The sequence below is a fragment of the Microcebus murinus genome, chromosome 6 (assembly GCF_040939455.1).
Source record: "Microcebus murinus isolate Inina chromosome 6, M.murinus_Inina_mat1.0, whole genome shotgun sequence".
Taxonomy (NCBI): Eukaryota; Metazoa; Chordata; class Mammalia; order Primates; family Cheirogaleidae; genus Microcebus; species Microcebus murinus.
The window spans coordinates 69,945,975-69,971,776 of NC_134109.1; the positions used below are offsets into that span (position 1 = coordinate 69,945,975).

Here is a 25,802-nt window from a genome sequence, read left to right on the forward strand (position 1 = left end):
CATCCCTTTTGGCCCCCCAGCTGTAGCACTTAACTTTGCCTGAATTAACCCCTGTGCTCCAGGGTGGAACTGCTCAGAACACATGTACACCCAAGTGGATGCTGTAGAGTTCTGTAGAGACAAATGAAGGCCACTCAAATGAGAGCAGCTGTTTATTCACAATTGGCTGTACCAGGGGAGTCAGCCACCATCACTTGCATTGGGCAGAGACTCAAAAGCAGACAGGGAAGTGGAAAAACTTCATGGTGGAAAAAAAGGGGAAGGCTCAGGTATGCCCTGGCTAGAGGTTTTGGGCATGGGGAAACTGGGGTGGGCTAGCTGGAAGCGGAGCATCTTATGTGATTGGTTTGGGAGCATGTTTGGCTTTCTCTGATTGGTCCTGAGTTGGAAAGAAGCGGGGAAGAGAATGGGAGAGCAAAATACAGGGAGGTTGGGCATCATGACCAAGTCCTGACGGTTCTGGGCTAACTGCTTCAGAGGTTTAATTGTGGTTTGGCTTTCTTGGCTGGGTGCTTCAGAATTTGTGAGTCAGAGTTCTCCTGTCATGTATGGTCTGGCTATGGTCCATTTTTGCATGTAGTCTCTCAGTTCTAACAATATTGCAAGTTCTTATAACATTTATAAGTCTAAACCGATGGACAGTCCTCCCAAAGTAGACAACCAGATCCCTTGAGAACAGGTGATGCAAGGTGAGCTCGGGTAAGCAGGGTTTTGTTGGGGGTTTTGCAGTCCAGGAGTGGGCGCTGTAGAAAATAAGGAGGTCGTGCATGTGCCAAAACCCCTGTTCTTTGAGGAGAACCCAAGCCCCAAGATTTAGACCCTTTGACTGGCAGGGCTTGCCAATCATAGAGGCAGCTCACTGTCACAGTACCTCTGGCAAAGCAGAAAAGGCTGTGAGATTAAAGAAGACTTGTACCAACTGACGGAGCAGGCACCTACAGTCCCATCAGCGGAGGGGAAGAAGCAAGGCCTTTATGTTTGCCTGTGTAGGGCTTTGCAGTAGCCTCAGAACCCACGTTCCCTCTACCAGAAATGTTTCATTTGAAACATCTGGAGATTCATAGATGTTCTCAGAAGTCTTTAATCCACTGACCAAAAGTTTCTGGGTTTGGATTTAAAAGCAGTAACATATTTCCAAGTTTCCACCGGGAACTTTTAGTTTAGCAGTTTCATTTTCAAACCACAGCAAACTCTTCCTTCTTCTAGGCCTTTTCCTGCTTCAGGATGTTGGTGTCCTCTCCAAGAGACAGCAAATCTTCTTGAGGGCAGAAGACTGGGTGTTGTTAATTTTGAGGTCCCCTACCCTTTTTCTCCCAGGAACCAGTGTCTGTATTTCTCATGCTAGATATGCTTAATAAATATTTACTAAATAAAGTGAAAGCATGTTCAGTTTAGCAAGAGTCCTTTTTTAAAGTGTAAATTTTGGCTTGGATTAGGTTGGGCCATTCACATTTAAAGAAAGCAGTCCAGCCCTTCAGAATGGAGGTTTGAAAGGACATGGAGCAGGGATGCTCTGGGAGGCTCCCTGAGGGCAGTGAGCTTCAGGAAGTAGAGGTGGGTTTAGATTTGGGGGAGGTGGTGGCAAGCAACAACAACAAAGGTCTGTTCTTGCTCCTGTGCATTCTAGTTCCAAGACCAAGTGGGAAGTAGCTTCCCTTAGAAGCTCCCTTAGAAGACAGAGCCTTAAAGATGGCCAGTTGTCCAGTCCTAGGAAGCCTGGGGGTTGAGGATCATGTCAAAGTGGACCCTAGCAGACCTCTGTCATCTGTGACATGATTTTCTTTCCCTCATGTATCTGTGGCCTTCACAGCCCTATCTGCCCGTGGCCTCCGTTTACCCTCCCACTAGGACCTGGTGACCGGGTGGGGTGGGGGGGGTCCCCAGCCTCCAAGGGTGTATGAGGTGGTCTGGCACCTCTGCAGCTGTTGGGAAATATAATTAAAAGCAAAAGCTCCTCCCAGCTGGAAAACTGCTCCACAAAGGTAGAAGACAAAGAAAACAGTTTTGTTAATGAATAAATATTAAACCAGAATGTGATGCCCATGACAGACAGTCTGCTAAAAAGATTGCAAAGACACAAAATAATGTCACCCTTTTATACAGCCTGACAAATAAAACTAATTGCATGTATTTTCTCAAGATGCATGTATTTCTCAAGATAAATATCAACTAGTCCTCGAGTAGGAGGGCTTGATTGCACCGTTGGTCACATACAGTCCATGCTCAATTTACTTGGAAATTGCGGTGACTATCTTTCTTAGTTAATTGGATTTATCCAAAAAACAAAACAAAACTGTTTTCTATCTTTATAACAGGAGGTAGTTTGGGAGCAAGGTGTCCACTGATGTTAGGTCCCTACTCTCCTATAGGAACTGGGCAATAGAGGTGCTGTTTTCCTTGTTGATACATTTCAAAGGGATGGCTCCTAGGTCCTTAAGAACTACAATAAAGCTGATCAAGAAGATTAGTTAATATTTAAAAATATTTACATACATTTCAAAGAGACAGAAAGAACTCATAAGTTTTCTAAAGTAAATGTCTAAGAAAAAGGAAGGGAGAGAAGTTTCTTCTCTTATTTTCAACAGAAAGATTTAAGCTTCTTATTGGTTTTTTCGTTTTTCTTTTTTTGAGACAGAATCTCACTCCGTTGCCTGGGCTAAAGTGCTGTGGCGTCAGCCTAGCTCACAGCAACCTCAAACTCCTGGGCTCAAGCAATCCTCCTGCCTCAGCCTCCCGAGTAGCTGGGAATACAAGCATGTGCCACCATGCCCGGCTAATTTTTTACATATATATTTTTAGTTGTTTGGCTAATTTGTTTCTATTTTTTTTGATAGAGACAAGGTCTTGCTCTTGCTCAGGCTGGTCTCCAACTCCTGACTTTGAGCGATCTCCTGCCTCAGCCTCCCAGAGTGCTAGGATTACAGGCATGAGCCACCGCGCCCGGCCTCATATTCACACAGATAATTTTGATTTTACAAAAATGGGATGGTGTTATATGAATTGTCTGTAACTTGATTTTTAAAATATCTTTCCATGTCAATACATATAAAACTACATAGTTCATTTTTAGATGTCCCTTTTATGGATACTAAGATTTTTAGTATTTTGTTGCTGGTGCTAAAATTTATTGGCATAAATTCTCGCTTCTAGAACTCATAGCTCATAGTGTGTGACCATTTTAAATTTCAGTAATTATTCTAGTAAATTTTACCAAATTGTCTCTAAAAATGTGGTAATAATTTCCTCTTCCACAAACATTGAACAAAAATGTCCATCTTCTTTACTGTTGCTATTACTAGATATTGTCAGTCTTTAAACTTTTTGTCAATCTGCATGTGAAAAATAGTATGTCATGGTTTTGTATTTCTTCTACTAGTAGTGAGGTTGAGTGTCTTCTCAAATGTTCATTGGTCATTTGTATTAATATATCTTCCGTGAATTGGTTATTCTTATTTTTTGTCATGTACATAAAAATAGAACATTTATTTTTCTGTGGGGTTCTTTTACTGATCCCTTGGTATAAACTATTTTCATTGCTTATCAAAAGTCTGAATATTTTGTATACCCTTCAATCCTGCAATCTTACATCCAGAAAGGAAATCGATGGTCCAGTGGGCAAGTGTGTATGCCCAACATACTTACCACACATTGTTTATAATAGAAAAATAGCAACTTTAAAATCCAACAACAGAGAAGTGGGTAAATAAATTGTGGTGAATCCATACAATGGAAGACAATGCAACAATTAAGAATAATGATATATTTCTATATATTCTATATTTATTGATGTAGAAAGAGATTTATAACAATAAAGTTAAAAATTTCCATAAAGCACTGTTAGTATGCTCTCATTCTGGTAAATATATATTTTTATATATAATAACATATATACAGAGTCAGAAGGAATGTAATCCAATGTATTTAATGTGGTTATTTATGTAAAGTATAATTACGAATGGTTTTTTAAAAGTCCTTTTATTTTTCTCTTGTTTTCCTACAATGATAGCTTTTTGTTTACATAAAAAAGGAAAAATGTTCTCAGAATTGAACCTGGTACTCAGATCAGGGTACAGTGGAGCCATTGTGAGTCCCCTGATAATGCAGGGAATGAGACCTAACAATGCATTAGCTTTTTGGGCAGTTTCATTCCTTAACTGACACAAATTGAGCTACCAGCCCTCTAAAACCTAAACCTTCACATTACTTCAATGTTTTCGTATGAACTGCCCTTGCTTTACAAGTTTGGGTCATTTGCTCTCTCTGTTTTTTTGGAGACAGGGTCTCACTCAGGCTGGAGTGCAGTGGCTATTCACAGGAGTGACTATAGCACAACGGAGCCTCCTGTACAGAACTCCTGGGCTCAACGGATTCTCCTGGCTCAGCCTCCCGAGTAGCTGGGACTACAGTCCTGAGCCACCGCACCCAGTGAGGTTCATTTTTAATGTGAGAGCTATGACATTTATCTCTGCCCATAGTTTGATCATGTCCAAAAACAACACGGGCAGCTGTTTTCTGTTTGGTGTAGCCTCTTTCTTCCTCAGCATGATCCTTTGAGATAAAATTGGAACTTCTTGTTTGAGAAGGCCTTGGTCCTTTCAAGCCATTTAGGCAATTTTCCTTTAAACATTTTGAAATCTGACTTCCTGAACTCTATAAAAATTGTGTCTGACCATCTTTCTTCAACATTCTAATAAATGAAATTTGTCAATAGGGCAAACATTTACCAGGTGACTTAGGTTGGTGTCTTGATGCGTGGAGACCTTTGACACTACTGTAACTGGCCTGTGACCAATTTTGCAATCTGAATTAAGAAAGTATCATCCGTGTCCTCTTAACATCTGTTCCTGTTTCTTCTTTTATCCCCATCCGAATACTTCCACTTTCAGTTTTGTGGTTCATGCTAATGTTGAGTTCCTTTAATTAGATCTGCTTTCTTTGAACACTATCTTTCCACAGTCATCCTCTAGTCATGAGATCAATATGATTGATCTATTTATCTAAAATTCAAGTTCCTCTCCCACTCTGGTCTTCTGTAATACAGCACTTCCCAGACTTTAGGATTTTACTAATATTAATTAAAAATACAGGAAAAAAAAATCCCTGACATTGATATGTTTGGCAACAAAAAAATGACATTTCCTTCCACCCCCTCAAACAATCAATAGATTATCAGAATCTTTTCACGAAAAAAACAATAGTTTAATGCTAAGAAGGTTAGAAAATACATAATTTCAGAATTTAAAAATATTGAAAAAAGTGTTATTTCATTATAGGCCAGAAATACTTTGTCCTGAACCAGCTCCAGCCCGCAGACCTGTGTAGGAAACTCCTGCTGTTAATATAACACATGGTTTTGCAGTTGTTTTTGGACAATTTTCTCTTTCCTTAAAAATTTTAGAAAGTACATGATGCCCAGTTTTTGTGTCAGTTACCTCATAATTTATTAGGAGCCTATAAACCTTCTACCATAAGTCATGAGCTTTCCCAAAAATCCTGTTCCTGGACATGGCATATGTTGCCAGCTGTTTGGCCGCATGCTCTCTCCTTTTTTCCAAAGTCAGACTCTTCAAACCAAGGGGATGAAAATCTCACCTACAAGGACACCTAGTGTCCTTCAGAGTCCTCCTCAGCCACTAGCATGTTCCAGGTTTCTTCAGGGTGTGCAATTTGTTCTCACGTGTGTCAACTAAAATATGGGGTTGCTGGGTCATCACAAACTCTACCATGGGCCTCAGCACACACTCCAGGACAAAGGGGCACCGGCCATTAAGAGGCCTGAGGACCTCCCAGGTCTTTAGCAGGGTCACCAACAAAGGGGATGTGGCTTTCCTGGGTTGGAGGGAGGACTCTGTGCACCTGTCGGCATCAAGGAATCTTCCTTAGTATTCTGTCTAGGAGGCTGTGATTGTTTTTCCTCCTCAACGCTAGTGAACACTGATCTTTAGTAGGATGGTGACAAAGACCTTTCTGGCATAATAATACTGAACTTATGCTATGAAAAACAGTCAGTATTAGTAAGAGAAGAGATGGTTTATCTTGAGATATTCCACCAGGAAGGGGTTGGGACTGACCCTCAAAACTTCACATTTTTCTTGCTTCTGTAAGACAGATCAGGACCCTGAGTAAGGACAGAACAGAGAGGGAGACCAGAAAGGACCCTGCAGGCCCCATCCAAGGAGGACGCCGTATGAATTGAAAGGTCTCGTGATAAGAAACATAATGTTTTGCACCATTCATTGGACGTTATGTTTGTTATCAGCTAATAGTGGAATTATTTTCTATCTGACTGTGAACTGTACCTGCAGTTGTGGGCTTACAGGGCGATGTGTCAGAGTAAAGAGAAATATTCACCAGGATTTCACCACCCTTTGGCAATGAAACCAGACTGACTTTTTAGCACACGTATTTTGGTGTCTGTCCCGAGAAGAAAGTTAAATTTAGCGCATTTCCTGCTAGCCACTAAACAGTGCAGCACCTCTTGGGCCTTATGCTGAGTCACAGTCCTCTATGTCTATCTGTGGAATCTCTCCTTTTAAATTGCTAGGCTTTTGAAGATCCCAAGTTTATGGCTTGGATTGTCACCATAAATCCTTAGAGCTCACCAGGAATGGTGCCAACTGGATGGTATGTTCATTGTTATTTCTTAGTCCCAGCCCTGGGAATGCTAGGAAGGCTCCCGCCAGATGCAGTGTGTGCGTGTGTGTGTGTGTTCTGGAATGTGTGCATGCTGGCATGTGTCCATGCACATGGGCCCGGTAGCATAAACAGGACACTCTGGGTGACCTTTCTAAGACTCTTTTTGCACCTGCTCCTGAGGAATGCATTTGCCTTGTGTTGAGTTTGGGGGAATAAGGCCGGCATGTTGTGCAGCCTCCCAGAGAAGTGATTCTGGAGCAAGCAGGATGAACTTTTGGGGGCATAGGCTCTCCTCCACACGGGCCTTCTGGGTCAATTATCAGAGACACGGAGTCCCTTAGACCACTGCCTGCAGACATGGGGCATCAGAATCTCCTAGGAATGTTTTTAAATGAAGATTTAGTGGTCAGATTCCATCCAGATTTACTGAATCAAACTCTGGGGAATACGGCATAGGAATCTATATTTTTTAAAAATACTTCCAGGTTGTTTTGTTTTGTGAGGAGGTTTGGTGTCCACTGCTTCACTCAGCCCATTCAAGAGGGTGGTAGCGTCACTCCGTGTCCACATAAGTTTTTTAGATTTTACCTCCTAAACATATCTTGCATCTTTCTCCTCTATGTGTGTGCACTAGCCACTAGCCAAGTCCAAACTGCCAGCATCTCTGGCCTGGAACACTATAGCAGCCTCAGAGTTCTCCTGCAGGGAGGGCCTCATCCCTCTGCCATCTGTACTGCACAGAGCAGCCAGAGTGGCTGTCCCAGTCTCAGTTTGATCCTGTCACACTCCCCATCCCACCCTGACCCTCACTCCTTTCTTTCAGTTGCTTTTTAGGGTGAACACAACATTCTTCATGTGGCCAGAGGGTCTGCTGAGCTGGGCCCTACTGACCTCCCCAGACTCATCTCCCAGCCACCCTCCCTGCCCTTCTCTCCAAAGACACTCCTTCCCCTTCCCCCACCCTGCCTTAAGGGTCGGTCAGCTGTCATCACTTCTTCTTCTTTTTTTTTTTTTCCGGAGTCTCATTCTGTTGCCCAGGCTAGAGTGCTGTGGCATCAGCCTCGCTCACAGCAACCTCAAACTCCTGGGCTCAAGCGATCCTCCTGCCTCAGCCTCCCAAGTAGCTGGGACTACAGGCATGTGCCACCATGCCCGGCTAATTTATATATATATATATATATATATATTATTTCTTTTTTAGTAGAGATGGGGGTCTTGCTCTTGCTCAGGCTGGTGTTGAACTCCTGACCTCAAACGATCCTCCCGCCTCGGCCTCCCAGAGTTCTAGGATTACAGGCGTGAGCCACTGTGCTCCGCCAGCTGTCATCACTTCTGTAAGAGACTTTCTTCAACTCTCATGGGAGGTGTGTCTCTCCAAGTAGACTGGAATTTCCCATACAGGCAGGGACTATATGTTTCTTCCCTATCATAGCCCTGGTGCTTGGCATGTAGTAGGCTCTAAATGCCGGCCTTTCCCTCCATAGAGCCATCCTCAGTCAGGGGAGACACAGGTCCTAGGACGGATCAGACCTTTGTAATCATACCCAGGAGGAGTCCCGCCCATTCATTCATCCACTGGGACATACGGAGTATTATGAGCCATTAAGAGCTACAGACTTCTGTGCCGAGCTGGACTCAGCCAGCACAGAGCAGGCAGTGTTGATAATGCTTTGAACACTTTTATGAGCACTTAGCATATCTCACTCCCTTTGGCTTTATCAAAACAAACATTTATTAGACATGAACTACGCGTCAAACATGCCCCTTGTCCTTATGTAGCTAATGGTCTAGGAGTAAAGAGATATTAACTAAGGAGCCACAAGTTTATGAGCTTTACAAAAGGGACAACTGAACATGCCATGGAGACACAGAACAGGTGGCCCAAGTCTAGTCGGGGGAGTCAGGAAAAGCCTTCCTGCACAAGGGAAGTTTGAGCCAGGATCCAGAGGATGAGTAGGAGTTCGGAAGACAGGCCGTGGGGAGCAGTGTGTGTGCAGGCCCACCTGAACTTAGGAAGATAAGGTATCTAATGGGCATCAGGGAGCTCTCAGTTCTGCCCAACTCTTCTCCTGTAAACTGGGGCTCTCCCCATCACTCTGGATCTGGGCTCCTCGTCTGCTGAGGGCAGGTTGGCTGAGAGGGCCCATGCTGACCGGGACTCTGGCTGGGTCCAGAGGGCAAATACCACACTGATAGGAAAGGGAGTGGTGGGTAAGCAGGCACCTCTCAGGGCGCCTGTCTCTGACTCAAGCATCACATGGCTCTTGTGAATTCAGTGTACCCGGCACTCTGCTCAGAGCAATATTAAACATCATCACTGCTGGCGGTTTTTTAACTCATTTCTTTATTAATATAGAAAAGGAGCCCAAGGCAGCTGGACCAGTAGTACAAAGCACCAGGAGTTAATGCTATTCTGGTGAAAGGGTTGGCTTTACAAAAGTGAAGGAGCAGGCAGAAGCTGCCCTGGTTCTGGGGCCAGGCCCAGCCCACTGCCCCTAGCCTCAGAGCAGCACATGGAGCCTGCGCCTGGGAGACAGCTGACATATAGGTCAGGGCTGGGATAAGCTGGAGACCGTGGGGACAGATGGCAAGGACAAAGGGTCAGGCAGTGGGAGCCACCCTGTGGCTGGTGAGGACAGGGAACTGGATCATGGGCAGGGGCTTACGGTGAGCCTCAGCTCTGGGGGCAGGTAGAAAAATGCTGCAGATACTGGTGGGCATGGAGAACCCAGACGTGGCTCTGAGGGGAAGGGCTTTTCCCTCCCTCCTCCACCAGGGGCCACTTTTGCTCTATACTACGTGTGGGGCTTCGGGGCCCAAGGCACAGAGGGAGGCTCAGAGGCCTCCTGTGGAAGATGCGGCAAGGAAGGAAGCATTGTGTCCCCAGGTTAGGCAGCCAGGCCGAGACACAGGGCAGGACAACAGCACCCCTGAAAAATGGGGCTAGAACGTGTGGCAGGGATGGGCTTATCCTAGGCCAGTGACCAGGACCAGCCCCACGGCAATGGTGCCTCCTTTAAACTATAGCAAATCCAGTGTGCAATAAGCACTGGGTGTCAGCAGACCTGGGTTCTAACCTTAACTCTGCTGGAATCATATCATACAGAGCTTTGTCATCATAGACCAGCCACATCCCGTTTCCTCATCTGTCAAGAGGGCTTTGGATATGACCTCTTAGGTCGTGGAACGGACTCTGCAGGTGAAGGGAGCTCCGGGACCTGCTCTTCGTAGGTAAGTGTGAACCGGTCCCAGCCAGACCCTGGATGGAACTGGCATGGGATGGGGGTGACGGAATGATGGAGGTGGAAGATATTCTTGCATGGGACCTACCCCCACAAACACTCTAGAGCTAGGAAATGTGGCTGGGAGCCCTCTTTTACCCAGAGGAAGAAAAGGCCACACAGGGAGGGAACGTAGCTCAGTGCAATCCTTCACAACCACTATCCAGGCAACACTTGGCAAGGAGAGAATAGGTGATGTTGTGCAACCCTTTATGTTCTTTCCCAGGGTGGGGCACTCAAGGCCTCTTGTGGCTCCACTTCCAGCCCTTAGCGTGGGGTCAGGAGTGCTCTTTGTCACTGTGGTCCTGTCCTGGGGACAGCCCAAGGCTCTGCCAGGCTGGCACGTGTTAGTTGGTGAGGAAAGGACAGAAGGGTGAGTAAGCAGACAGGGAGGCGAGAGTGACTCTCTGGCTTTCTCCTCTTCCTCTAGAGAGAGCAGCTCAATCCACCGAGCTGCAGATCTCCTCCACCACGGCGTTGAAGATGTGTGGCTGGTCGGCATAGACGTGGTGCGACGCACCCTCAATCTCCTGCGGAGAGAGGACCCCCCAGCGGTGACTCGGCCCTTCACTCACCATTTCTTTTCCCTTACACTGCTTGCTGCCACCCACAAGCTCTTATCAGAAACAATGCTCCACCTTTCTCCCCGAATCTCGGTACTTTCCTTTGGGAGCCAGTGAATCCCAATATCCCCTTCTACTTCTGTGGATGTTCACCGGGTCTCTCCTTCGACGTTAGCACTGCCGATCTGCTCACTTCATCCAAAGGCCCAGTAAACAAGGGCCCCCGGGTGGCACCTAGCCTAATTAAGCACACTCACTCGCAAATAAGGGTAGGGGGGCATAAGAAAAAAAGGCAGGCAGAACGTGGTGGGAAGTCCTTGAAGCTCTGGTCTTGGGTAGGAATCACAGGGGTGCTGGAGAGGCAGCTACTGGACAAGAACCTGCCTTTCAGCTGAACTGGGCTACAAAGAATTAGGATATTACAAAGACAGTCAAACTTTCCAAACCTACTGTCCTATCTCAATCTGTCCATTTCTCTTTGCTCTGACTCTCTGACCCCCATTCTCTACCCGAAGGCTGAGAGCTGACTGACGGAGAGGCAGCCAACATGTGTGGCATTCAGTTCACAGCACTTCAACTCCCGCTTCTTGGGTGACCAACCTACCAGGTCTCGGACGTAGGAGTCAGGCCGCTGCAACTTCACCTTTTTCCCTGTGCTGGTATCTATCCAGGTGTTGGCCCCATAGATCATGGTGATGGGCACATCCTTCCGAATCAAGTGGATGCGCTCCAGCATGGGGCGCCGGGCCCAGCCGAAGGACTCCATCATGGCTTTGAATGCCGTCTCACCACTGCCGGAAGCAGAACAGAGTAAGGCGATTAACAGAAAAAACACTGCAGGACAAAATGGCAATGCGTTGGTGTCTCCAGAGGCTGGGGCAGTATCTCAGTCATCTTTGCATTCCTCTCAAAGCCCGGCACTGGGCTCATTAAATATTGGTAAGATTAGGAGAGGACTGTAACGCCAGAGGTCTCCTATATCAGAAGACTTGAGAGGGACATGGTTGTGAAAAAACCCCAGGCACTAAGAACCATCCAAGAATGGAATGGAATGGATTATTGTTTATTCAACAAATATTTATGTGTCACACCCTGGGCTGGGTGAGGGGACATGTGAACGAGACAGATGGGGTGATGGCCCTCCTGGAACCCCCATTTCAGATAAGTAGGCATTAAATAGCTAATCATATGATTAAGTATTTAACTTACAATTTCCCAAGAAGGATGAAAAGGTGGTCGAGTGCTACAGGAACAGACTGAGGACTCAGCCTGCTGGACTGAAGGAGAGGGTCAAGGAGTTCATTTGAGGTGAGCTCTGAAGGAGATACCAGAGCAGTAAAAAGGGCTTCCTAAGAAAACCCTGGTATTAAAAATCCAGTCTAAACAAAGACCGGGGAGCAGCAGTTTCTGTTAAGTAAAAAGCAACAAATGCTGATTTTATCTACCTTACTCTCTGGTCATTTCCTCAGGTAGGACTAATTGAGGCCGTGTCATGAGGTGTCTGCAAGGCTGGGACAGGAGCCAGCTCTCTGGCTGGTCTGTAGCTTCTGTAGGAGACAGGGGAGGTTGGGGACACTGCCGCCTCCTAGGCTGGGCGCCTGTTTGGGGTAGTTATAGCCACACTCTCCTTTGCACCCTGGGGATGAAGGGGAGACTGAGTTCTGCCCAGGCCACCAAAAATGGATAATTGTTCCTTAAGATATTGCAGCATAGTAATCATAGAATTTGGAGACAGATATACACAAATTCAAATCCTTGGCTGTGTTTTCTTAGCAAGCCACGTAACCAGAATATACTTTAATTTTCTCATTTGCAAATTGGAGTATTATACCCATTTCATTAAGTCATAATTAGAAAAATGAAAATATACACAAAGCCCCTATGTTTAGGTGAAGAGAAGTAGGTAACCATTAAACATATTTCCCTTTTGCCAAATGTCATGTTTTCTAAGAGAATGATAAAATTCCTATGAGCTTGTCAGAGTTACAACTCTAAAAACTCAGGTGGTCACAAAATTGAGTGATGATGTTTGGGGGTGAGGGAGCTCGTCGTCACTGATGTCATCTTTGCTTCCTCTTGGACATGAACGAGTTGCAGGATTATACACTTGGCTTAGATCAGGAGCCCACTGTACAGAACTAGGTTGGGATGAGGAAAGTTCTGAGGAAAGGGCTAGGATTGGGCCTGTGGGGCTCTAGGTGGGTAGGAAGCTGGCCCTGAGCCCATGGGGGCTGAGAGGGGAGCTGAGAATAGGAAGCTGGGGTACCTGGTTTGACTCTTGAGCGGAGTTTCTATACTACTGCCTAACCGGGGCCCTTCCATTAGCTAGCTAGTGTGCAATGCTGGACGGACAGGTCCCTCACTGCCCCAAAGCTGTCTGAGTTGAGGCTAATGCTGAAACAGTGCTACTGGAATGCAAATCCCCACCTTCCTCAAGGTTTTGGCCCACAATAAGTGATTCAGACAGGGCTGGAAAGAGGTGGGGCAGTGACTTTGGCTCCCTGAGACTCCTCCCAGCCTCACGCTATCGGTCACTCACAGGGCACTGCCGTAGGGGAAGATTACCTCCCTGGCTCTGCCCTGGCCTTCGATGTTGCCAAGACTGAAGATTGGCAGGCTGTGGGGCCTGCTGTGTAAGTGAGTAGCCACAGACAGGAACTCTGCAATGTTCTGGGGACACCCTCAAATCTCCAAAAGATACAGAAGAATTTCTGCCCCAATGATAAGTCATTTCAAAGTGCACATGATTAATTTTCAAATGTGTGTTCTTTCACTGAGATATTCTATTTGTAGGAATGTGTTCTATACATACAGTCGCATGTGTGTGCAAACAGGCCTTCTGGAACAATGGCTCATGGTATCCTAGATTGGAAATAATAAGAAATTTGGGGCCGGGCGCTGTGGCTCACGCCTGTAATCCTAGCTCTTGGGAGGCCGAGGCGGGCGGATTGCTCAAGGTCAGGAGTTCAAAACCAGCCTGAGCAAGAGCAAGACCCCGTCTCTACTATAAATAGAAAGAAATTAATTGGCCAACTGATATATATATAAAAAAAAATTAGCCGGGCATGGTGGCGCATGCCTGTAGTCCCAGCTACTCGGGAGGCTGAGGCAGGAGGATCGCTTGAGCCCAGGAGTTTGAGGTTGCTGTGAGCTAGGCTGACGCCACGGCACTCACACTAGCCTGGGCAACAAAGTGAGACTCTGTCTCAAAAAAAAAAAAAAAAAAAAAAAGAAATTTGGGGACTGCAGGTTTGAGACAGAAGACCTCTTTCCTTTCCTTTTAAAAAAATACCATGTTATTTATTTTTTTTTTATCATCACTTTTTCAGTTTTACAAAAAGATCTTTTAAAATGTTTTCCAGACTTTTGCCCATCAGGCCAACTGCCTGTCTGTAGGGAAGAGGGAAGACCTTCCTCTAGAGATGGGCAGCATGTTTAATTAATCTATTATCTTCTATATTCTTTTGTGTCTATCCCTGGGGAACTCTCTGGAAATGATCAAGACTATTAGTGCCTGTGTTCCCCTGAGGCAGAGCTTTGTTGAAAGAAAAAATAAAACATAGAACTCCAGTAGCTGAAGTTTTATCTCCAAACCATCCACCCCGAGCTAGCCTTGGAGCCGCCCTCACCTGGGGTTCTGTGCATTGCAGTGGTAGATATACTCTGATATGGTATCATCTTCAAAGAAGTCCGCAAACTTGCGCTTGAAGTCCGGCCGGAATCGCTGCACCAGGCCAGGCCCTGGGAGGGAATAGAAAAACCCAGAGTGGCCAATTTGGGTGGGGGTTGGGTGACAAGACTCCTGCCTGTGTATGTTTTAATGACTTTAACCAAACAGTATTTCTCCTAAGGGTTTGTTTGCTTTATACTTTTAACATTACAGTGGCAGAAAGAGTGGGGAAGGCTTCGAAGGACAGTTGGTTGCCAAAGAATTTAAAGACAGTCTAACATCACTGAGGAACCAGGTTATTTTCAGCTCAATGAAGTCCCAATATCTTTCCCTGCAAGGATCACAAGCCCTCCCCCTGAGTGCATAGTTGAGATGCTCTTCTTTCACAGTCTGTGTCCTTTTTCTCCCTGAAACCCTACGGCCTTCTAATCTTCTGATGGTAGCGGATGAAACTAGACCACCTCCCATGAGCCCTCTCATGTTCAAACCTGTAATAGAATACATGGTGAGGTGAATTTCACAACACTGGTGCCTCAGACTCCGAGCACTCTTTTAGAACAATCTGTTCCTTTCACCTTTCTTTATGGAATATATGCAAGCAAAAACAGACTGCAAAAATTGGGCCTGCTGGTCAACTTTTGATCTCTCTTTTCTGGTATTCTCTGTGTGAGCAGTAAAGGGGTGAGAGGGAGGTGCAGCAAAGATCTCCATTGGTGCTGGCCCTCCCTCCTGGCACAGTCCCCCATGGCTGCCAGCCAACTACCCCAACCAGAATACCTCTGATGCCCACACAGGAACCTGGCCAGATGCACGGCCAGAAAATGAGAGTGCTTGAGCAGGGCTTCTCCCTAGAAAAAGACTACAGAGGTTCTGCTGGAGTCTACAATGCTGGGAACCTGAGAAGGCCCGCCCTCTGCTCACTTTCTCTCCTTTGGCACCTGTGTCTCTTGGGAGCCTTCCTTTCTCTCAGAACTCCTAAACTCCTGCCTTCTACTCAAATACTCATTTTGTTTTATTTATCTGGAGCCATTCTTTTTTAATTCAAGGGCCTAGAGAGAGAACTCTTCTTTCACTATTAGCAATTAACTCATAATAATTGGCTACTGAACATTACTATGTAAACACAAGCCATCAGTACAAGATAGGGGTCACCAAGCTTCACTTCATCAGAGTTATAAGCTCTCCAGAAGGGAGGGGTGCTGGCAGTGTGAGGTCAGAAAGCCAGAGCTACTGACACTGTTCATTGTGGCTGGCTCCTCTTGCCCCTACCTTCCTTCCCTCCCTTTTAGCCCCAGAATTTGCTGATGGCTACTAAGTGCTAGGCGGCACAGAGCAGGTGAAGATGTGGTGCTTGCCTGGAGCAGGGCATGGTTCAGAGGGGCTTCCCTGCCATGGTGGGTTATGTTGGAGGCTCTGGTCCTGCTCGACCTCCTGCAGGTGCTGGGTGACCCATGAGGGTGGGATTCAGTGGTTACTGTGTCTGAATCACCAACAGGTTGTCATAAAGACTCATGTATGTAGCAGAGGAAGTGTCACCTCATAGTACCCCTCACAGTCGCCTCCTCTCTCTGGGGGCCTAGCCAAGGCATGGGGTAGCTGTCCTGCTCCATCTGTATCTTGCCTAGGAAAGCTTTTTCCATGCACATGAAGTAGGGAGAAGAACCTTCTGAAACCTCAAACAAAGAGATCTGGTTCAGATGAATAGCTTTAAATAATAATGCTAGGCCCATTCTCACTTTTTATGAGTAAGTGGGGCAGATGCAGTGGGGCTTCCAGAATGGGACAGACTTGGTTTAAGGAGATAGTCTCTTCATCTGCAGGCTACTCACCCCAGGGCCCAGCTACTCGAAGAACAGCCAAAGGATTGGAACGCCCTAGGACAGATGCCACAGCCTTGACCCACGTTGGGGGAGCACGGATCTCACTGGGGTCGGTTGGTCGGAGGGGAAAGCCCCACGGGTCCACCAGGATGAGGTGTTTTACTCTACATTAAAGGAGAAAAGAGAAGACACATTGTATTCTTTTGAAAGCACCAGAGCCTTTCAATCTGGGGGAAAGGAGAGAATTATCCGAAAAGAATCCAGGAAAGTTCCCAGCAAGGCAAGGAATTGGGTCACGAGGGCAGGTAGCTCATTACCTTTCAGGGTACTTGATAGAGTAAGAAGTGGCCAGGAATCCTCCCAAACTGTGCCCCAGGAGGATCATGTTGGGGATCCCCATGGTTTCCCGCCACGTCTCTATGGAGGTCACAAACTCGTCCTCAGCCCCCTCTGGGTCCCTCGGGAACGTCGGCCTGGAGCTTCGCCCGAAGCCGAGCAGGTCGAAGGTGTGAAGCGTGCGGCGGGCACTCAGCGAATCCATGTTGAGGATCCAGAGGCCCACGCCGCCCCCGAAGCCATGCACCATCACCAGGGGCGTGCGGTCCTTTTGCTCGGGGCTCACGGTCACCGTCCAGATCTTGTTCTGGTTTGGGAGGGAAATGTATCTGGCCAGGAACTTGTTCTGGAGACCTGGCATGGGGAGAATCCCAGGGTGAATCAAGACTGCTTCCCGATGGCCGTCATTCTGCCTGGATGTCTTCAGATGTCTCTGAAGACATCTGAGACACGCTTCAGATGTCTCTCTCCATTCCAGACCCTTCTCACGCTCCCTCAGCTCTTTCCTGCCACAACTCTGACCACTGACAAAGACTCTCTCCTTGACCACACTTTAGGTGAGCTCTTCTGAGCCCTCTTCTTGGCTAGGCCTGGCCCCTGACCCCGTCTCTTGCCTCTCTGGCCTGCCTAGCCCAGCCTTAGCAAGAATCCCCTCGCCCTTCATTTCTGAGCAAGCGGCTCCTCCCCGACCTTTGATGTGTAAGTCCTTGACCTTTCTTCAGCAAGAACCCTGTTAAGTCCGTTTAGCAAGAACCCCCTTATCCTTGATGTCTCCTCTGAGTACTTCCCCATCCACTGACCCTCTCACCCTGCTTCTTGGTTATAAGTCCCCACTTGTCCCTGTCGTATTTGGAGTTGAGCCCCATCTCTCTCCACTACTGCAATAGTCTTGAATAGTCTTGGTAAGAACCAACTTAATGTGTCAAAAGAATTTTTCCTTTGACACTACACATCATAGAGAATTCAACTCCAAGCAAAAATTATAGATTAATTATAGATTATAGATTACTCCATAGGTAATGAGGGCCATCTTATTCCTGGAGGCTGTTTTTCCAGCTCCCTTTGGGCCCAGGGTGGCAGTGACACTCCACACAGCTCTTATGCCCAACACTCTTGAACCTGTGTGTGCTTGGAGCTTGACAGATGGACAGAACTGGGGTCCAGCCAGGTGGAGAGGGTGATGGGTGTGCGCTGGGCCTTTTAGAGACTGAGGTGGGCACAGCTTGCCCTGCTGGTGCAATGGCAGTCACGTGGCAGAGCGACCTAGACGCTGGGCAGAGGCTTGAAAGCTGTGGCTGCTCTGCGTCTGCTCTGACTCAGGCCCATAAGAGCAAGCGTGGCCATGGCTGGGGCAGTTGGATCATATGGGAAATACAGGGAGCCATGGCCCATGGGTCTTGTTTGAGCTGTTACTGCTCATGGGATGCCCTGCCCCAAAGCAACAGTGCCCATGGAAGCTGGTCTGCAAATCCCAAACTACTGGGGTGGCCAGATAGGTGGTGGGCTAAAACCAGGTAGAACATATGGCACATTAGAGAATGCAGGATTGCTGGCCTTTGGGTAGGCAGGTGGTAAATCTAAGACGTGTTTGTGTGTTTAGAACAGAGAGGGAGAGAAGGAAAGAGAGAGAAAATGGGGGAGAAGGAGGGAGGAGGAGAGCGTGGATGTCTGTGTGTGTTGATCCACATTGGTATAGGGTTTGAGGTGAAGTTGTACAATGTGGCAGGAACTAGCATATGGTGAGGGAGAAGGTGAGAAACCACCATAACAGACTATCGTGCCCTCTGTGTGACTCTCTTCCCTCAAATCACTGACATCGTTTCCTCCTACCCAAAGCACAGTTAATCAAGAATCAGTGGGTTCAGTGTACCTGGCTCTGGGAAGATCCTGCACCCTTCTTGGGCCCCTGAGGGAGGTGGGACAAGCTGCCCTTCTACTTACACTGGAGGATCCTGGCTTCCACATTCTTCAGCTGAGACATGGAAGTGGGGCGCCAAGTAGGCAGCCAGCTACTCAGCCAGCCTTGAGGCCTGGGATGAGGAGACACAGAGATACTTGTTGGCAACACTGACAAGGAAACATTGATGCTCTCAGCCTTGCTGACAGGTACAAGAGTTATCAGGAGGCAGGGTGTTTCCCAGCCTCAGGAGACCTGCCCACTATGGCAGTCAGCAATTCCCTAGCTGCCTTAGATAGAAAGTTATTCTTCTCTTGTACATGGTTATTAACAACATGACTCTTGTTGCAACAGATAGTAAGAACATCATGTGTACAAATACTTTACAGTTTACAAAGCTCTTTCACATTTATTATCTCGCTTGAGCTTTATAACTTCCCTTTGTTACTGGTTATCATAATTTATGTTCAAGGAGATTAAAAGGGGAGGATAAGCAATTAATGTTTCAGTTTGTTTGTCATCCCCAGGACTAGCTGTTCCTTTAGGGTAGGACAGACAAATTCCCATGTCACCTTCCCTCCTGGCAGGACACTGGCATTTGTGTGTACCCTCTTCCAAGCCCCTAGAAATATGGGGCATTGTGTCAGTGCCCAGATTACCTGAGCTCTCAGGTAATCAATCCATCCAGCCCTTAACATGGAGATGGAGCAGGCAGGGAGCAGGAGGTGGGAGACCTGGGTTCAAGTTCTGCTATGACTCACTGATAGGATGCAGGTTGCCTCTGGCCTTGTTTTTCAAATTGTAGAATGAGTAGTAGAACACTCACCTATGTCCTCAGCTCCCATAGCATGCAGTATGACAGATAAGATAACCCATCCTGCTTTCTCCTTCATACTCAGTGACTTTAAGTAAGTCATTGCAAGATAGAGACTAAAAGCACTAGCTTTGGAATAAAAAAACTCCTGGATTTGAATCATAGTACTATCACTGATGAACTTTGGCCCATTAGAAACCTGTCTTTGAGCATTTGGATATGTCAGGGACCTTGTAAGGTACCCAGAACTACTTAGATGCACAATAAAAAACAGTTTTTATTATTTCTTTTCCATCCCATATGATATTTCTATTTTCTTGAACCCTGTTTGGGTGAAGTGGGGTTACAGGACAGACATCAACAGCTACAGGAAGGGCCTGTGAACACCAGCACAGTCAAGGCAGGGGCATTTTGTGGGGAAATGAGGGGAACCATTACCAAACCCCCTTAGCACATACTGGGCATCCTAATACATCATTTGAAGCACAGAATTTTAGATTAGGAAGTTTCCTTAGAAATCATCCAGTCTAGCTCGTTATTTTACAAATGAGCAAACTAATGCCCAGAGACATAATACAGCAAGTTAGAAAAAGAACTCAAACCTAAACCCAGATCTCAAATCCAGATTTCTCAGCACCTCCATGGACCTTCCAGCCTCAGCCTTTCAAGGCCATACATAAATACTCACAGTATTTAACCACATGTTCATACGTATCTCTGTTTTCTGATGGGAGGTGTGATCTAAAGCCACAGTTCTAATTTTAGCACTGCCACTTACCAGCAATGTGACTGTGGGCGCATTATTTAGTCTTTCTGTGTAAGAGCTTCCTCATCTTTAAAATCGAGGTCCTCACAGGGTTGTTATAAGGATTAAATGAGTTAGTGTATCTAAAGCACATAGAATAATGCCTAGCACAAGATAAACTCCCAATAAACTTTCTTTCCCCACAGCTGTTTACATTCCCAGTGTTTTGCAAGTAGCAACTCTCAGTGAATATTTGAAATCTGAAAGCAAAACTGGGGTTGCAGCTGGGAGTAGCTGGGAGTAATACATTGATGGCTTTAGCCAAGTGAGTCTCAATCAATCTAATCACAGAGAGACTCAGAACCCTTTTAATACTCTACTGGAATTCCTCATAGGCTTGAAGTATGGGGACCAAGACCTGGGGTTGGAATTTTGCCAGTATTAAGAGACAAACTTTCTCTCTGAATCATAGATACTGTGACAAGTCAGACCATAACATCTGGATCCCACCTTGCCCTGTAACTACCCAATGCATTGGAGGAGAAATGCTGTCTCATGGAACAGCACCATGGACTGCTCAGCAGATATTCCTTGTGGGGAGATGTACTTTGCATTCTTCTGCAAAAAATGTCATAGGTAAAGCACTGGAAATGTCACCTGGCACACTGCATATGCGCAATACTATTGGGGACGAGGGGAATGGGGTGGGAAATTGAGGCAAGGAGCAGAGAAGCTACTTAGCCATGAACTTCGCTTGGCTAGGGTGTTCTCTTCCACCCTGATGGGGGTGAAACAGAAGGGGTTCTGTGCTGTGAGAGGACCCTGTTCTAGACCTCTGTGATCTTGGGCAAATCCCCTAATTTCTATGGATATCAGCTTCTTCAGTTGTACAAAGGAGCTGAACTATCTGCATCTCTTCCAGCTCTAATAGTCTGCTTGGTTAATTCATTTTAGGCTTTGCAAATTTCCCCTTGGAAAAGTTATCTTAGAAGGCACCATTCTTCTGGGCATTTCCTTCAAGCCTTGGGAATTATTTATTATAGCCATAATTAGTTTTGCAGGATGTCAGTTCTGAAGGTCTGAAAAGGGGGAGTACCAGGTCCAGGAAAGGCCCTGTTCTGGTGAAAGCAACGCTTGGTTGGGAGCTGAGTCATTCTTCTAGAAACAACTTTTGCTTGCTCCTATCAGATTTCGAACTGGTAGTTACACCACCTACAGGTGGCATCCCAAACCTGATGCCTTTGAGACAGTGGTAACAAATCTCAATAGCTCTAATTCTGAAACCACAGCATCAACGATGTGGTTATAATGATTAAAACCATTATCATCTAGGACCACAAGCGGTTGTGTGTCTTTGTGGGCAAGAGCTAAAGAAACTTGAAAGCCCATCACTCCATGCCAGTCCTAACGCGGTGGAGACCTCTGCCTTCTGCCTGCGCCTCCTCCTTGCCGAGGGAAGAGGCTCTTTCCACGCCCACGACTACCGAACCGGGCAGGTCGAGACGAGCCCACCTGGCTGCCGCCCCCGCCCCCGCGTCCCACAAGCTTGCTTTTGGGGGATCTCACATATTACCACTAAATCTAATCTCTGAGCACAGCGGCTAGAGGAGAGTGAGGGGCAATCGCGTAGACGAACGTGCAAAGTCAGAATGACTGAGCTGCAGGCAAGCTCATCTACCATCGCTCCCCAGGCTCTGCGGCCGCCTCTTCTGAGCGAAAAGCAAAGCAAGCAAACGCAACCCCCAGTCCTCCCCGGAAGCCGACCTGAGAAAGGAAAGGCGGGAAGGTGTCTAAAACAGTTCCTCGGCCACAGACAGTCCCAGGATCATGGCCCAGAGAGAGGGAGAGAGAAAAGAGAGAGACAGAATTAACTCACTGCTGCTCCAGATCATCAGCCATAGTAAACAAGCCCTGCCGGGTCAAGCACAGCCAGCCCATCCCTCCGCCTGACGCCAGCACCAGCTGACCCAGAAAAGTATCGGATAACAAAAGGGGCGTGGCCAGCGCCGCCGCTGGGCGGGGAGGCGGGGCTCCAGGCGCGGGGGGCGGGGCTCCAGGCCCCGGGTCCCTCTGAGTGGGCCTGGGCTGCAGGGTGGTCGCTCACTGATGAAACTCCACAAATTGGTTTGACCTAGTGGGGCCCTTCTTGCTAGGTTTTTGAGTATTGGCATGTAATGTCCAAGCAGAGTGTCTCTGGGGGTCTTATAAAATAGGACAGTAATCCTGGTCACACATTTCGGGGACAGTGAAGGAGGTAAGTAGTGCTAAAAACCCCAAGTTCTTCGCATGAGCTCCGTCTGCACTCGGTTCTCTCATAATTAAAAAGCGACAGAACTACCCCTGCGCAGGCTCACACACACTCTTTGGGCTTCCTGTTATAGCTGTCTCCCCCTGAAATCTCCCCTTGTTGGTGTTCCTTCCAATTGGATGCTTAAGATGTTTGTGGAGACAATACCACTGGTTGAATGCTCCTGCAAAGGGCCTAGTTGCCAGATATCAAGAATAAAAAAACAGGATGCCTAGTTAAATTTAAATTTAAGATAAATAACAATTTTTTTTTTTGAATAAGTACGTGTCATGCAATATTTGGGGCAAGACTGGATGTCCTGTATTTTATCCGGCAACCCTAAACCTATGTGACACAGGCCAAAAAGGGCATTCCTCTACTCTGAGGTTGAGTCTGGCCCCAACCTAGTGTCCAGGGAAAATGTAGCTCAACCCCAGATCTCCTTCAGTTTGGAGGATTGCAGTTGAGCTTGGCTGGGTCTGCTTTAGATATGTGGGTTTGGGGACACGGGAGGTAAAGTGGCTGGCTGCGCTCAGAGTTCCTGAGTGCACTTCAGGCATGCTCAGCAGAGGAGGCAAATCTGGAGCCTGGCTGTAGAATTTACTTGAACTGGTAAATGGTGTCTGATGTCCTGGAGCTGTCTGATTTTAGATCATCCCCTTGGTTAAGTTAAAACCAGGCTGGGGCGGGGGAGTGGCAGAGGATGGATGGGAGGATGCCGATGGGGGCGGTTATCTTTAGTCCTCCTGCGGGACCCAGAATATTCTGAGATTTCTTCCTTCTTGTAACACATTATTAAGCTGATCATTATAAAGACTTAGTTTAAGAGAACTGGTATTTATAGTTTAGGAGCTTAGGAATTTGCGAGATGTGGGGCAAAGTGGTACAAATAGCAGAGGACTTGTCTGTTCCGTTTATTCTTTCAACAAAGTGCAGTGGTCTTAAACTTCAGGGTGCATAAGAATCATCTAGAGGGCTTGTTAAAAATTCAGGTTCTTGGTGGGGGGGGGGCGTGCAGTGGCTCATGCCTGTAATTCTAGCACTCTGGGAGGCCAAGGAGGGAGGATCACTTGAGCTCAGGAGTTTGAGACCAGCCTGGGCAAGAGTGAGACCGAGTCTCTATTAAGAATAGAAAGAAATTAGCGGGGTGTAGTGGCTTGCACCTATAGTCCCAGCTCCTCAGGAGGCTGAGGCAGGAGGGTCGCTTGAGCCCAGGAGTTTGGGGTTGCAGTGAGCTATGATAATGCCACTGCACTCTAGCCAGAGTAACAGAACATGATTCTGTCTCAAAAAAAAAAAACAAAAACAAAAACAATAAAACCCAAAAAACAAACAAACGAAAAAAAACAAATCAGATTTCTAATCCTTACCCTCTAAGATTATAATTCAACTGGTTTGGCTTGATGCTAGAAAGCTGAATTTTTAGGAAGCAATGCAGATGCTGGTGCTCAATGAGACTCATTGGTTAATTAGAAGCATAAATTCTGGAGTCAGAAATCTGTGTTAAGGTCAGTCTTAGCTTTGCCACTAATACATTGTATGCCCTTGGGCAAGTTATTTAGTATCTCTTCATTTCTTCCTCTGGCTGTGTTTTGTGAAGATTCACCAAGATAATTCAACAAAACATTTAGTATACTTATTTGTGATAAAAAATGTTACTTATTGTTAGTGTTCTTCAAAGCCAAGCATTATGTTAAACACTAAGAATACAATTACCAAAAGGAAAGAAAGAAACTGCTCTAGTGGTAAACAGAGACTTTCTATCTGCTGCCACCCTAGGCTGTTCTTGGCTTTGCCCAGCTGGCAACTTTGTATTCAGAGATCAGCTCAAACTTTTCTTCTGAGGCCTTTCTTAACCATAGGATCTAAAGAGATTCCCCATCAGTTGATCACATTACCCTATTTTTTTGTTTGTTTTTGGAGACAGGGTCTTGCTCTGTCACCTGGACTAGAGTGCAGTGGTGTCATCATAGCTCACTGCAACCTCAAACTCCTGGACTCCAGCAATCCTCCAGCCTTGGCCTCCTGAAGTAACATTACCCTATTTTTATTTTCTTCATAACACTTATCACTATCTGAAATTATCTTGCATATTTGTTTATGCATTTATTATTAGTCTCCCCTACTAGAGACTAAGTTTCATGGGGGACCTTGTCTGTTCAGTTCTCTGCTTTGTTCCCAATGTCAAGAACAGAGTTCGGCACAGAATAGGTGCTTAGTACTTGCAGGATAAATGAAAGGATGAAAAATATAGTGAAGAGGCAGAAGCATAAACAATTACCCATAAAACAGTGTGTTAAGTGCCAAAGGCTTTGGGAGCTGTATTCTAAATTATACCATATAGGAAATTCAGTGCGCCAAGACAGGACAACAGAATCTCTCACTTCTCTAAAAACATGTAAGATGTGAAATGAAAACATGTAAGATGTAGAACTTTTTGAGGGAAGAATGACTGGGCTAGAACTGGGTTTACATCTCTCTAGATCCTTTCTCAGGAGGAAGTGCAGAGAAGCTTTTGTATTTTGTTTTCATGTGCCAACCAGCTTTAAAGTAGAGATTGCTTGGAAGCAGGAAACTTGAATGTATGGAGAGTGCCTTTTAAATCAAAGTTAAAAGTCTTTAAGTCATCCCCAGCACTGGGATATCTCAGGACTGAGCTGGATGTGCTAGAATTATACAGAGTGGAAAGGACTCTCAGTGCCTATTCTATGCAGGCCTCTGGGGAGAAAATGTAAGGTATTTTCCCCCTCTTATCTTCAAGAAAAGACACACTAAGTGCAAGTGTGAAAGAATGCATACTTCTTCTACCTCAAATATGTGCTTTTATGTATGACTTAATAACTTAAAAGCATATGACAAAAAAAGCATATGACAAATATGCTTTTATGTATGACTTAAGTATTAGTATGGTTTTTATGGGAGGAAACTAATGTGACAAACCCTTTTTCCTGTGGCTGTAAGTCATCATTAAATATTCCAAAAGTGGACGGAGCTGATAAACTGATAGTTCATGCATAGTAGAGACAGATCATTTTTTTGTTTCAAATGGGTGTCATTGACTTTTTATTTTTTTTGAGACAGGGTCTCATTCTGTTGCCCTGGCTAGAGTGCAGTGGCATCATCATAGCTCACTGCAACCTCAAACTCCTGGGCTCAAAAGATTCTCCTGCCTCAGCTTCCTTAGTAGCTGGGACAACAAGTGCATGCCACCATGTCCAGCTAGTTTTTGTAGAGATGGGGTCTAGCTCTTCCTCGGCCAGGTCTCAAACTACTGGCTTCAAGCAATCCTCCTGCCTCGGCCTCCCAAAGTACTAGGATTACAGGTGTAAGCCCCTGCACCTGGCCTGTCATTGCCCTTTAATTGAACTATGAACAAGGTGTGACTCTTAGACTAAACAAAGGAATTGAGTGGAATAGCTCTAAAGTCGCTCTGTTCAATGATAGTCACCAGCCACAAGTGGGTACTTAAGATTTAAATTAATAAAAATCAGGGCCGGGCGCGGTGGCTCACGCCTGTAATCCTAGCTCTTGGGAGGCCGAGGCGGGCGGATTGCTCAAGGTCAGGAGTTCAAAACCAGCCTGAGCAAGAGCGAGACCCCGTCTCTACTATAAATAGAAAGAAATTAATTGGCCAACTGATATATATATATATATAAAAAAAAATCAAATAAAATTCCCTTAGTCACACTAGCTATATTTTTAGTGCTTAATAGCCACACATGCCTAGTGGCTACCAGTGCAGAGATATTTTCA

The 25,802-nt window shown here is 46.1% G+C and overlaps 1 protein-coding gene across 6 annotated transcripts; it reads right to left on the bottom strand.

The window, feature by feature from the left end:
• Positions 1-8,961: 8,961 nt before the first annotated feature.
• Positions 8,962-21,745, bottom strand: ABHD4 (abhydrolase domain containing 4, N-acyl phospholipase B). Of its 6 annotated transcripts, none has more exons than XR_001151135.3 (8): positions 21,639-21,745; positions 18,248-18,336; positions 16,288-16,660; positions 15,980-16,134; positions 14,110-14,221; positions 11,926-12,027; positions 11,690-11,757; positions 11,134-11,271 (listed from the first exon to the last, which is right to left on the bottom strand). XR_001151135.3 is itself a non-coding variant. In XM_012752784.2 (7 exons), the coding sequence occupies exons 1-7, from the start codon at positions 21,698-21,700 to the stop codon at positions 10,358-10,360; spliced, it is 1,068 nt and encodes a 355-aa protein (XP_012608238.1). In that variant the 5' UTR covers positions 21,701-21,744; the 3' UTR covers positions 8,962-10,357. The 6 variants fall into 6 exon arrangements, 3 of the variants coding, with proteins under 3 accessions (XP_012608238.1, XP_012608242.1, XP_075860300.1); XR_001151134.3 differs by having other exon boundaries at positions 11,690-11,795; XR_012919752.1 differs by having other exon boundaries at positions 11,690-11,829.
• Positions 21,746-25,802: the final 4,057 nt, after the last annotated feature.

What these genes read in the sequence shown, in the direction of transcription:
- ABHD4 (XM_012752784.2), bottom strand. Translation starts at nt 21,700, where the DNA reads ATGGGCTGGCTGTGCTTGACCCGGCAGGGCTTGTTTACTATGGCTGAT. An exon ending in TCTATCAAGTACCCTGAAAG is followed by an intron (nt 16,135 to 16,287) that starts GTAATGAGCTAC and finishes CCTTTAATGTAG; the next exon opens with AGTAAAACACCTCATCCTGG. An exon ending in ACTCCTACGTCCGAGACCTG is followed by an intron (nt 10,448 to 11,084) that starts GTAGGTTGGTCA and finishes CTCTCTCCGCAG; the next exon opens with GAGATTGAGGGTGCGTCGCA.